Below are 13,120 nucleotides of genomic sequence, written 5' to 3'. Positions count from 1 at the left end.
GTGAATCTGGTATAAAGTCCAAAGTCTTTCTTCATGCCAAATTTTAAGGTCCCAAAGTCAAGGGTATGTTCCCTGGGAACTCAGGTGAACTCCAATGTGACAACAACCTTAGAACTAAGCTAGACTCTTAACTGCAACCTTTATCAGCCTGGTGTCAAACTCTTCTTCCCACTCCCTTTATTTGGTTCCTAATTTTACTTTTCATAATACAGGAATGCCTTTAATTCATCACCAAAACAGAGAATGGAAACTGTGGCAGTGAGTTCTGTATCTGCCTAGGTGCTCTACTGTGTCCACCCAGCTGCTTGCCCTCTACATGGCCACAAGTTCTCGTTAAAAATAATACTGAAAGGTTTTCAAAGGGGTCTAACACTTCACATCATATTACAAAGCAATATATTCATGGAGCTAGCACTGAAAGGTGAAGCCTGGTGAAATGGTCTCTTAGCCAGAGGCCACAGAAGGAGCACAGTGTTCTGTGAAACAGTTTAGCATGATGCATGAAAAGCCTGTTCCCCTCCTGGACTCCTTTCTGTAGCGACTGGCACCAGAGAGCAACCTGAAATGTAGAAATCGTGTGTGTGAAGGTGCTCATTCCAGTGCTGCTGGTGAGAGGGCAGCGCTAGAGACAAAGGACTAACTGAGGCTCTTGTTGATCTAAAGCTTCGCTTATCGGGGCCAGAATCAGCTTATAACCTGAAAATCATCACAGTTCTGAATGCTTCTCAAATCCGGAGAACCCGGCTCTTCATCCTTAGTGCAACTTAGACTGTTAACATGAAAGCAGGGGTGACAACCAGGACAGACACAGGAGACTTATACAATGTGAGGTTTGGACTGTTAAATCTCTTTAATGATGAAAACTACAAAACTATGAAGTAAAATCCTTTATAATTATTTATATTCATGGAAACAAATATTTTCTGGGCGAGGCAACACATTTTCCTTTAAAGAAAGAGTCTGTTAATACTCAAATTACAAAGTAAAAATTTGTTTTTAATGTAAAATGCCACTGAGGAATGAATGTATACTATGTAAATGATAACCGTATTAATTAGCTTTATCCTATAGTACATTTATTTGAGAGGGAAAATACGAAAAACGATAGCAAGCAAAATTTTCATAAATCAAGTTTCCTATGTAAAGATAAAATGAATTAGGAAAACATAAAATATAACATATTTAAAGTAATATTGAGCAGCAAAAAGACTCAAAGTTAAAACATCACTTCTTACATCTATATGTAAGTTATTTCTAGTGATTCAGGAAGTTAGTGTATCACCATTCACACTGGTGCTCCCAATCTTTAGATTATGGACATGCTGGGTGGGAATATGATGAGCTGAAGAAATATCTGAATCAATATGCACATGTATATTTCCTTAATGAATACTAAAAAATATAATGACTGTCATTTGGTGGTATGATCTTAACATGTTATACATTATTCAAAATTAAATAAGAATGGATTGTAAAATTATTAGAGGAAAATGAAGCAGAAAATCATCATCTGGCGTTAGTCAAAAAATTCTTGTAACTACCACCAGAATATAAAATGAATGGGACTTCATCAAAATGAAAAATAAAATTAATGCCAATTTTACTAATAAAAAGCACTATATTAACTTTTAGAATAATAGTCAGTGTTATGCTATAGTAATAAATATTTCAGGTAATACATGGCCATACATATTATCTGTGGGAATTTGTAAAAAGAGGAGTTTTCTCTTTTACTCACTTTTATAAAAGCTTGCTAACAGTCTAAAAGTCACTCTTTCCATTTAATAAAAGTTATCTATCAATACTTACCAGCAGCTTCAAGAACCAGCTGCAGTCTGGCTTTGGCCTGCTCAGCTGGTGGCTAAAAATCAACCAAAAAAGACATTACAGGTCAGTTTTAATATGTGGAGTTTTAAATTAATGCACTGTTATTTATTAAACATTTTAGAGAACTTCATAACAATATCACTGTTCATTTAAACGTCACAAAATTCCACCAAAACAGCATTAGCAATGCGTTCTCTCACTTTCACTGTCAAAGCACAGCTTTTGTCAACAAGATGGAAGAGTGTGTGAAGTTCTCTTTTTGCTTTCTTATGTTTTTAAGGAAAATAATTTGTTCAATATCCCAAAACTGTATCACTCAGCAATAACATGAATAACTACAAATTTAATGCATTTACTAGCATATTCTTCAGTTGTGTTTTCCTTGCACATGGGAACGTGAATGGTCTGTTAGAATTCAAATACAACAGCAATTTGACACCTCCTACCTCAGGCAAGTTGGACTCCAAATCAAACACTTCCTGCTTTCTAACTGAATGTGAAGAAAACCGCATGTGGAAGACAGAAGCAATGTATCCTATGTGCTGCTGCCCCCACTAGCTGTCCTGAAATGAAAAGTGAGTGAACACCGTGGGTAAGGTGGACACCCATCTGCTACTCTCCCACCATAAGCTCATTCTGAGCTTTTTAGACAATGTATTGATGATATCTAAATGACAACATGGATTGTACCAAGGTCCTGACTTTGATGAAAGCTCTGTCCTTAAGACTTTACTTGGTCATACATTTATAAAGATACAAGCAATAAATTACATAAATAACCTAAGTAATGTAAAAATCATTTCAGACTTAACGTGATACATTTGAATATTTTGCTATTTTATGAAAAGCAACTGGGTTTAGAAAGAATATGCTGTGCTCAGAAAGTGTAAGAATTTGAATGGTGCTTCCAAAAGCAAATGAAAGAGGCAGGAGAGGAGAAGGGATAGTCATGCTGAGGGAGGAAGCAGGACAGGCGTGACAACCCACAGCTTGGACCAGCAGTTCTACAAATGAGTTTTATTGGGACACACCAATGCCATTTGTTTCTGTTGTATGCATGGTAGTTTCTGAGGTAACAAAAGGTTGTAGGTAGCAGCTAGTTTGTGATCAGTAAGGCCTGAAATACCTACTATCTGAACTTTAAGAAAGTCTGTCATCCTCTGCCATAGGAGATGGAGAGACCTAGAATCTAAATAGAGGGTGGTGGGAATAGATCTGTGCTTCGATAGGTTGTTCTAGCAGTGTGTCTGAGGATGAGTTGAAAGGAATGCGACAGCTGGGCACAGTGGCACATGGGTGTGATTCCAGTGGCTGGGGAGGCTGAGGCAGAAGGGTGGCAAGTTCAGGCCAGTCTCAGCAACTTAGCAAGGTCCTCTCTCAAAATAATATAGGAAGGGCTGGAGGTGTACACCAGTGGCAGAGTATTTGCCTAGTATGCACGAGGTCCTGGGTATAGTCCCCAGTGCTGCAAAAGTGAACAAAAAGACGGAGGACTGAGACAGACATCATGACCTGAGGTACATGAATGATCACACGAATGGTGTCAATCTACATTGTGCACAACCACAGAAATGGAAAGCTGTACCCATTTGTGTACAATGAATCACAAAGCAGTCTGTAAAACTAAAAATAAAAATAATAAAAAACAAATGGAACTGGAGGCAAGGAACTCAGTTAGGCAGCAATTTCAAAATTCCAGGTGAGATGATGGGAGCCTAGGGTGAGACAGCACAAGAAAGGCTGGGCAGGAGGGACCATCTTTCAGAAACAGTCAACAGGTCAAAGGAAAAGCCTGACTGGATAGGAGAGGAGGAGGCAAACAAAAAAGAATTTTATATTATGCTTTTTTAGGGAGAATGTAGGCAAGCATGCTTTATAATGTCATGAAGTACGGAAAATATATGGTATCAAATTGAAATAGCATAGCGAAACATTGACAAAGGACTGGCATTTTCTGGATTTAATCTGACAGTCGTAAACTAAGAGGCCCATGAGGAATGGGAAACGGCTTCTGATATCAGTGCTGGGAGCAGAGAGAGCAAAGCTGGAAAGCATGACTCCAGGGAAAGGAGGCAGCCGACAGGGCACCAAGGGGTTGTGCCCATGCAGACGTGTGAGCCCGCCATACAAAATCTGTCCGTTTTTCACAAGAACTTAAGTCATCATGAAGGCCATCACTACTGCACAGAACAAAGTATTTCTATGGGACAGGTCAGCCCTGAGACAGTTTGTGACCTCTGCCAACTGCCTCCCTCACATAGGAGAAACCTGAAACTTTGTGCAATACTACATATCCAGAATGGCAATGGGGAAATGATATTCTGACAGCAGGCTGGAAGCAAGCTGAATCAGAGAGCCCAGTGACCGAGGACCTTTAAAATCAGCAGGTGTCCTTCAGCAGAAAAATATTAGCTCTGCATGGACTGAGATATTTCAGGGGAGAGTTTGTTTTTTTTTTCCCAGAAGAAAAATTTGTTCAAAATACAGTTGAGCGGGTAAACGAATATGATTCCATTCTGAACATATTTGCTTACACAGATAGAACTTACTAAGTTTTATTTATGAAATGTAGAGATGAACTACAATTATGGAGTTAAATATATAAATAAACTGTTAGACTGGAAGATCTTAAAAGTAACCTCCACTTTATGAACACTTTTGTTTGCTTAAACCCTGTGCTTGAGTCCTGTTCTTGGACAGGAATGCAGATGTGAATATCGCCTCGCTTTCTGCCTGTCTGCAAATATCTTTTCTTACTGACAGGTGAACATGCTGAATGCATATGGAATTCTGGGGCTGTAATCTTTTCCTCTCTGTCCCTTCCTCATCAAATCCTTCCCAAGGGCTCCCTACACTGTCCCCAGCTTCAGTTTGTCTCAGCAGATGAACAGTATCACAACAGACCATGTGGCAGGGACCCTCTGGGCCCCACCTAATTGTAGTATCAATAGCTACTTGGCATAGGAGTAGCAGCTTGGTTGGTGACAGGAATAGAGGGAGGCAGTTGGATTTATGGTGCTATCATTCTGACTGTCATCTATAGCTGCTTTTTAAGAAAAGATTGTGGGAAAAAAAAAACAATGCAGAGTTAAAAAGAAACATTTTGTAATAATCCATTTTTAGTTTCATCCCTTTTGTTATCATTATACTACCAAGCCTAGAATGAAAATACCAAAATGCCAAAATATCTGCTGTTTCAGCATGTATTGGACTCCAGGATCAGTATGAATTCCACTTAAAATGGATAAATGTACTAATATTTTCCTGTTGGTTCAGAATCGAAAATTATACCTTGTTGAATAAATAAGAAAACAACATCAAATGCAAACGCACAGAATACAGCAAAATTCCCCCAAATTAAATAAGGACATATTTAGGAATATAATGCCAAATTTATGTTCTATCAAGGAAACGAGTGTAGAAAAAAACCCTTTAAAAACGTGAAATTTAGTGTTGACATTAATAGAACAGGAAAAACAATATGAACAACATAATGGTTGTATTAATGTTAAAATTGATTATTATATTATGGCATAATAACCAAAAAATTATTATAGATACTGTACTACAATTTTAAAACATTTAAAGAAAACTGTACTTTCTGTGGGAAATTTTTTTTTTTTTTTTGGTGGTACTGGGGATCGAACTCAGGGCCTTGTGTTATTAAGGCAAGCACTCTACCAGTTGAGCTATCTCCCCAGCCCTTCTGTGGGAAATTCTTATCACATAGGGCTTAAACTGCTAAAGGTAACAGTAACCCTTGGGTGTGAGGGGCCAGTATCTTCCCATGACTATAGACTCTCTAGAATGTCACATGTAACTAATTGCTTAACTCCATTTGCCAGCCCTGGGTTTAGAGCAAAGTATCTACTTTCTTATGCCGGGGGAAATGGCTTAAAAGATTAAACCAAAAGATAGGTTGGCTTCACAATGGCTTGTGGAGAATACCTGTTCTCACTGTCTAGACTCTTCCCTCTGGTCTGTTCTTATTTAGTCTCATCTCAAGTTCCTTATAAATATGTACAATGTCCAGGTTTTCAAAACAGTGCTGAAACTACCATTCAAAACCAGCACAAGCCTTGGAGCCACAACTATACAAAGAGAGAGACAGAGTAGCCTGGCTGGGCGCAGAGGGGCACACCGGTAATCCCAGCGACTCAGGAGGCTGAGGCAGGAAGATTGAAAGTTCAAAGTTGGCCTCAGCACTTGGCAAGACCCTCAGCAACTCAGTGAGACCCCATCTCAAAATAAAAAATAAAAAAGACTGGGAATGTGGCTTAGTGGTTAAGCACTGCTGGGTTCAAACCGTGAGGAGGGAAGGAAGAAAAGAAGCACGCGAGCTCGGTTCAGGACACCAGTGGGCACACTAAAGGACTGTGGCTATTAGCTGCACCTTCTCACTTCCCAGCTCGTTCAGCTCCCAGTGCTCCTCACTGCCACTCTGGAAAGTCTGGATGCCAGTGAAGCTAAAGTCATCCTTATCTGCATACAACAGTCTTAAAGATGTTAAAGACAGGGAGAGAAAGAGAAAGTCTGGAAGAAAGAATGTGGTTAAGCCAAGAAAGAGTTCAGACTTGGAAACAAGTTTAGACCAGCAACATTTCACAAAATCAAAATCAGCACTAGATAATATGATTTTTGGATATTACCCTCAATTCTGTGCTATCACATCACTCTTTATTAAAAGGAAATAGACAGTAACCCTTAGCCTCCTTACACGAGGAAGGCTGAAAGCTGTTTGGAGAGATAAGGTTCAGTGCTGGAGTATTAATGGGCCCTTACACAGAGTGTTGGAATAATATTCTATCATTTGAGATTGATAACTTTGATCTGCTCAAAAAATTTCACGAACCACTTCTATGCATGCATACAAGGTGTACATAAGGTAAGATGATAAGAGGATGATTAGACATAGATTCTGATTTTAAGGATCTTATAGTATCATTAGAGAGATAATCAAGACAATTAAAACTATTTCCTAGAGTCTACATTGTAGCAAGTACATGTGTTATTGTTATCTTAAAAATTTTCAATAAGCTTTTTGAAATATAATTGAACTACAATAAGCTGAATTTATTTCAAGTAGTTGACTCTAAAACTCAACACAATTATTTTAAAACTCATCTATATTGTTGTATCTAGCAATAGTTCCTTTTTCTTGTTGGAAAGTAATTCTACTGCAAGGATGTATCATAATCTCTTCATTAACTTTTCAATAAACATTCAAATTATTTCCAGGGATTATTTTTCCATGCTATACTTTAAAATGTTTCAAACATTTAGGTACAAATATTTGTATAAATACATGCTTTCATATCTCTTGGACAAATACGTAGAACTGGAATGGCTAGATCACTTGGTAAGTATATCTTGAACTTTATAAGGAACTACCAGATATTTCCAAAGTGGTTTTACTTTCTCCCAAGCAGTGTATGGGAGTGTATGTTTCACTTCCTAGTTACCACTTGGTGTGGTATTTTTAATTTCAAAATTCTAATAGATATACCCCATTGTGGTTTTAATCTATTATTTCCCTAATGATTAATGGTGCTAAACATCTTTTCATGTGCTTATTAATTATTTATAAATCTTTCTTGGCAAAATGGAGGTATGAATGTTTTGCCAGTTTTTAATGGTCTGTTTTCTTATTATTGAGTCTTCAGAGTTCTCTACTGTAGCAAAATTAACTTATCCCATATGGGTTCGCAGATCTCATATGCGAAATCCAACTGGATTATTGATGAAATCCAATCCCTCTATTTCTTTTTCTATCGATCATTAGTGTTGTTATCTAAGGAATCTTTAATCCAGTTCATAAAGCTTTGTTCTATATTCATACGTAGAATGTTTACATCTAATTCTATGAAATGCTTTCAGTTAATTTTTGTATACATGCAAGGTATGTACCGAAAACCATTTCCTTTGTTATTTTGGTATGTGGTCACTGAACTCTCCCAGCTCCATCTGAGGAAACAGCCATCATCTCTTCACTGAACTGCTTCTGCACCTTCCTCACAGCCATGTGCCACGTGTGCACAGACACGAGTCTTCCTAGACTCTCCATTCTGGTCCACTCATCTGTTTATCATCTGGATGCCAACAGGACACTGCCTTCATCACTAGAGCTTTGTAATAGCTCTCAAACTCAGGTAGAATTCTCCTCTTTCTTCTTTTTCAAAGAGGTTTTGGTTTTTCTAGCTTGTTGGCATTCCCAGTTTTAAAATAAGCCTATCAATGTCTTTCACAGCAACAAATAAACACACAAAAACAAGCCCTAAGCCAACATGATGAAGATTTGGGCCTACTTTTTCTTCTACTTGGTGCAATCAACAACGTGAAGAGAGAGCCTACAGAGTGGGAGAAAATCTTTACCATATGGATTTCATATATAGCACTAATCTCCAGAATTTATAAAGAACTCTAAAACCTTTACGCCAAAAATACAAATAACCCAATCAACAAATGTGCTAAGGAACCGGGCAGACACTTCACAGAAGAAGATATACAAGTGATCAACAGACATATGAAAAAATGTTCAACATATCTTGTAATTAGAGAAATGCAAATCAAAACTACCCTAAGATTTCATCTCACCCCAATTAGAAAGGCTATTATCAAGAACACAAGCAACAATAGGTGTTGGTGTGGATATGGGGAAAAAGGTATACTCATACATTGCTGGTGGGGTTGCAAATTGGTGCAGCCACTCTGGAAAGCAGTATGAAGATTCCTTAGAAAACTTGGAATGGAACCACCATATGACCCAGCTATCTCACTCACATGTGACCATTTGACCATTTGACCCAGCTATCTCACTCCTTGGCCTATACCTGAAGGACTTAAAATCAGCATACTACAGTGATAGAGCCACATCAACATTTATAGCAGCTCAATTCATAATAGCTAGATTGTGGAACCAACCTAGATGTCCTTCAATAGATGAATGGAGAAAGAAACTGTGGTATATATACAATGGAATATTACTCAGCTATAAAGAAGAATAAAATCATGGCATTTGCAGGTAAATGGATAAAGTTGGAGAATATCATGCTAAATGAAATACGCCAATCCCAAAAAACCAAAATCAGAATGTTTTCTTTGATACATAATGGGAGGAGAGTAAGGGAAGAATAGAGGAAGAATGGATTGTGTACAGGGAAATGAGGGGAGGGGAGGGGAAGGGGTAGGGGAAAGGAAAGATAATGGTATGAGACAAACATCATTACCCAATGTACATGTATGATCATGCAAACAGTGTGACTCTACTTCATGTAAAACCAGAGAAATGAAAAAGTTGTGCCCTATTTGCGTTCAATGAATCAAAAAAATAAAATAAAATAAAAAAGAAAAGAACTCGAGCCCTATGGGATCATGCATGGGACTGTGTAGAGTCTACACATTTATTTGGAAAGGAAGGACAACTTAATGATACTACATTTTAGCCTGGTAACAATGTTTCCACATCACATTTACCTGTTAGTATCATTACATATGAATGGTAATTTTTTATAGGGAGCACACAGACAGATCTTACTTTTTTAAGCAAACTGGAAAACACTGCCCTTTACTAAGGTGTTCAAACTCAAAGCAATTATTAATCTGCCACATTGTTATTTGATTCTTTGCCCCACATGTTCTTTGCTTTCTCTTAGATTGGGTGTTTTATAATTGTTTTATATTCTTTGTTGGCTTACTAGTTATAATTCTTTGTTGCATTATTTGAGTTGTTGCTCTAGAATATAACGTATACTCTTTAACTTATCACTTATCATTTATCTTTTATGTCAATCCAAGTTCCCTTCTGTTAAAATGCTAAAAGGACATTATGTACCATTTCTTGTAGTGCTGGTTGCTTGGTGATGAATTCTTGGATTTCTGTGGATGTTTTTAAAACTACTAGTTAGACCTTCATTTCTGAAGTCTGTTCTCTCAGGTATAGAATTCTGGGTGTACACAACTTTTCTTTCGATTTCTTTGTTAATTATTTTTTTTTAATTTTTTACAAACTGCATTTTGATTCATTGTACACAAATGGGGTACATCATTTCATTTCCATGGTTGTACATGATGTAGATTCATACCATTCGTGTAATTATACATGTACATAGGGTAATGATGTCTGTCTCAGTCCATCATTTTCCATACCCCCCCTCATTTCCTTCTACATAATCCAAAGTTTCTCCATTCTTCTCTCACTCCCTACACCCCCCGCCCCCATTATATGTCATTTTCCACTTATCAGGGAAAACATTCAGCCTTTGGTTTTTCGACTTATTTCACTTAGCATGATATTCTCCAATTCCATCCATTTATTTGCAAATGCCATAATATTATTCCTCTTTATGGCTGAATAATATTCCACTGTGTATATGTACCACAGTTTCTTTATCCAGTCCTCTGTTGATGGGCATCTAGGTTGGTTCCACATTCTAGCTATTGTGAACTGAGCTGCTATAAACATTGATGTGGCTGTGTCACTATTGTATACTGATTTTAAGTCCTGTGGGTATAAACCAAGGAGTGGGATAACTGGGTCAAAAGGTGGGTCCATTCCAAGTTTTCTGAAGATTCTCCTCACTGCTTTCCAGAGTGGCTGCACCAATTTGCAACTCCACCAGCAATGTAAAAGTGTGCCCTTTTCCCCCACATCCACACCAACATCTATTATTGTTTGTGTCCTTGATAATAGTCATTCTAACTGGAGTAAGATGAAATCTTAGATTTGTTTTAATTTGCATTTCTCTAATTACTAGAGATGTTGAAAACTTTTTCATATATTATTGCCTGTATGTCTTCTTCTGTAGTAACAAAAACGGCATGGTATTGGCACCAAAATAGACAGGCAGACCAATGGTACAGAATAGAAAACACAGAGACAAAACCACATAAACACAGTCACCTCATACTAGACAAAGGAGCCAAAAATATACAATGGAGAAAAGATAGCCTGGTCAACAAGTGGTGCTGGCAAAACTGGAACCCCATATGCAGTAAAATGAAATTAAACCCCTATCTCTCACCCTGCACAAAACTCAACTCAAAATGGATCAAAGACTTAGGAATTAGACCAGAGACCCTGCACCTAACATAAGACAAAGTAGGCCCAAATCTTCATCATGTTGGCTTAGGATCAAACTTCCTCAACAAGACTCCCAAAGCAAGAAATCAAAGCAAGAATCAATAAACAGGATGGACTCAAACTAAAAAGCTTTTTCTCAGCAAAGTATACAATCAAGAACGTGAAGAGAGCCTACAAGTGGGAGAAAATCTTTTCCGCACGCACTTCAGTTAGAGCACTTATCTCCAAAATTTATAAAGAATTTACAAAACTTTACACCAAAAATACAAAGAGCCAAATCAATAAATGGGCCAAGGAACTGGACAGACACTTTACAGAAGAAGACATACAGGCAATTAATAAATATATGAAAGAGTGTTCTTTCGATATTTTAAAGAAGCTACTTTACTGTCTCCTGGTCTGCACCGTTTCCAGTGAGTAACCTGCTTTCATGCCTGCCTTTGTTCCTCAGATGTGATAATGAAGACTTTTTCCTCTATTTCCAAGATTTTCTTCTCATAATCAGCTTTAAAACCCAGTGTGATTATGATACACCTTGAAGCAGCTTTCGTCAAGTTTCCCATACTTGAATTCATTCAGCTTTTTAGATTTCTTGGTTTATGGCTTTTTTTCAGTTTTAAAAAGCATTGGTCATTACTTCCTAGTGTTTCCTGCTGCCTCCTTCCTCTCTCTGGGTGATCCCAATTACCTGTACACAGTGTAGCTGGTTGCTGCAGTCGGACCACCTTCACCACGGTTTTTTACATCTTTTCTTCCGTTCCTGTTTCATTTTGGATAGTTTCTTCTGCTGTTTTCTATTTCACAAACCCATTTTCTGCACTTTATTCTTTTCACTAACCTCTCATTCAGTACATTTTTCATCTTAGATGCACACTCTGCAGTACAGAATTATATTTTTATGACTCATATGTCTATACATACTATGCTCACTCTATCTAAATGCTCTTTGACCATATGCAATAGTTATAATAACTCTATTAATGTTATTGACTACTAATTCTATTGGTATCTCAATTTTGGGTCAATTTCAACCAACCATTCATTTTTCTTCTTAATATACATTAGAGTATCATGCTTTTTTTGGATCCACAGTAATTTTTAATAGGCTGTCAGATATTGTAAATTGTATTTTGTCGGATGCTGGGTATTTCTGTATTCCTATAAATAGACTTGAGTTTTATCCTGGGATACAGTGAAGCTAGTTGGGAACAGTTTTAAAGTTTTATTTTATTTTTAATTACCAAATAGCAAACACACAGGCAGCCTGGCTTCCCTTATCTCGGGCTCTACGAGGCAGGCCGCCCCAGTCTGCGGCCTGTGAAGCATCGACTGCAGGCGCTGCGGGTCCCAAGGCTTCCTCGGCACTGGTGGTTACCACTGCCTCCAGCCACGTCTAGAGGTTCTTCTGGGACCTCAGGTCACTTTCCTAGGTGCACTGATTAGTACCTGCTGAATGCCCACGGGGAAACCTGGGGTTGGTCACCTGCGCTGTGAGGGCTTTGGCCTCCCTGGTCTCAAATCCACCTTCCACCCCAAGACCACTAAGCTCTGTGGCCTTCTGTGCCCCATGGCCTGCACAGAGACTACCAGGGATCTCCTCACTTCCGGCTCTCAAAAGTCACTTCATATTCAATGCCTGCTGTCCTGAAGCTTGTTTCAAGATATTCTCTCTAGTTTTTAGTTGGTTCAGGCACAGGGAACTCTGACTCCTCTACTCCAGCTGGACTGGAAACGTAAGTCTATTATTCAATATTGACAACAACCTTATAAAGTAAAGTGACTTGTCCAAGTCAGAGACATTTTTCTAATGCATGTCAATAAAAATGTATTATCCATGTAGAGAAATCTAAGTCTACTTCGTCTCTATAACTTCCTCTTTCTGACTCATCTATATTCTTTCAGAGCTCAGCTCAAGAGGTATCATCTCCAGGAAACCGCGCCCCTCCATCACACACAGACACACACAGACACACACACTCTTGCAATGCCTAGGCATACTTGCACCAGCACCCTCACCATTTTCAAAGCAATCCTCATTGTTATTTGTCTAATCCACCTGTCTGTGGGCTTGCTGAAAGCAAATGTCTTAGTGTCTGTATTAGGTGTGGCCAGGTCCCACCCACCCAATGGTCCATTCAGGCATCAATGGATTAATCCACAGCTGAGGCTGAAGCCCTCATTGTTGCCAATCAGTCCATCTCTGACCCTGGCTGC

The 13,120-nt window shown here is 38.3% G+C and overlaps 1 protein-coding gene across 1 annotated transcript in view; it reads right to left on the bottom strand.

The window, feature by feature from the left end:
• Positions 1-13,120, bottom strand: part of Rsrc1 (arginine and serine rich coiled-coil 1) — a 337,535-nt gene that overhangs the window by 128,151 nt on the left and 196,264 nt on the right. The window contains exon 6 of the mRNA XM_047565430.1: positions 1,810-1,861. Coding sequence (XP_047421386.1) covers positions 1,810-1,861 — 52 coding nt within the window. The remainder of the gene's footprint in view (positions 1-1,809; positions 1,862-13,120) is intronic.

Source organism: Sciurus carolinensis, chromosome 9 (assembly GCF_902686445.1).
Source record: "Sciurus carolinensis chromosome 9, mSciCar1.2, whole genome shotgun sequence".
Classification (NCBI taxonomy): Eukaryota; Metazoa; Chordata; class Mammalia; order Rodentia; family Sciuridae; genus Sciurus; species Sciurus carolinensis.
The sequence above is the reverse complement of the archived record's forward strand: the minus strand, read 5'-3'. Positions and strand labels throughout refer to the sequence as shown.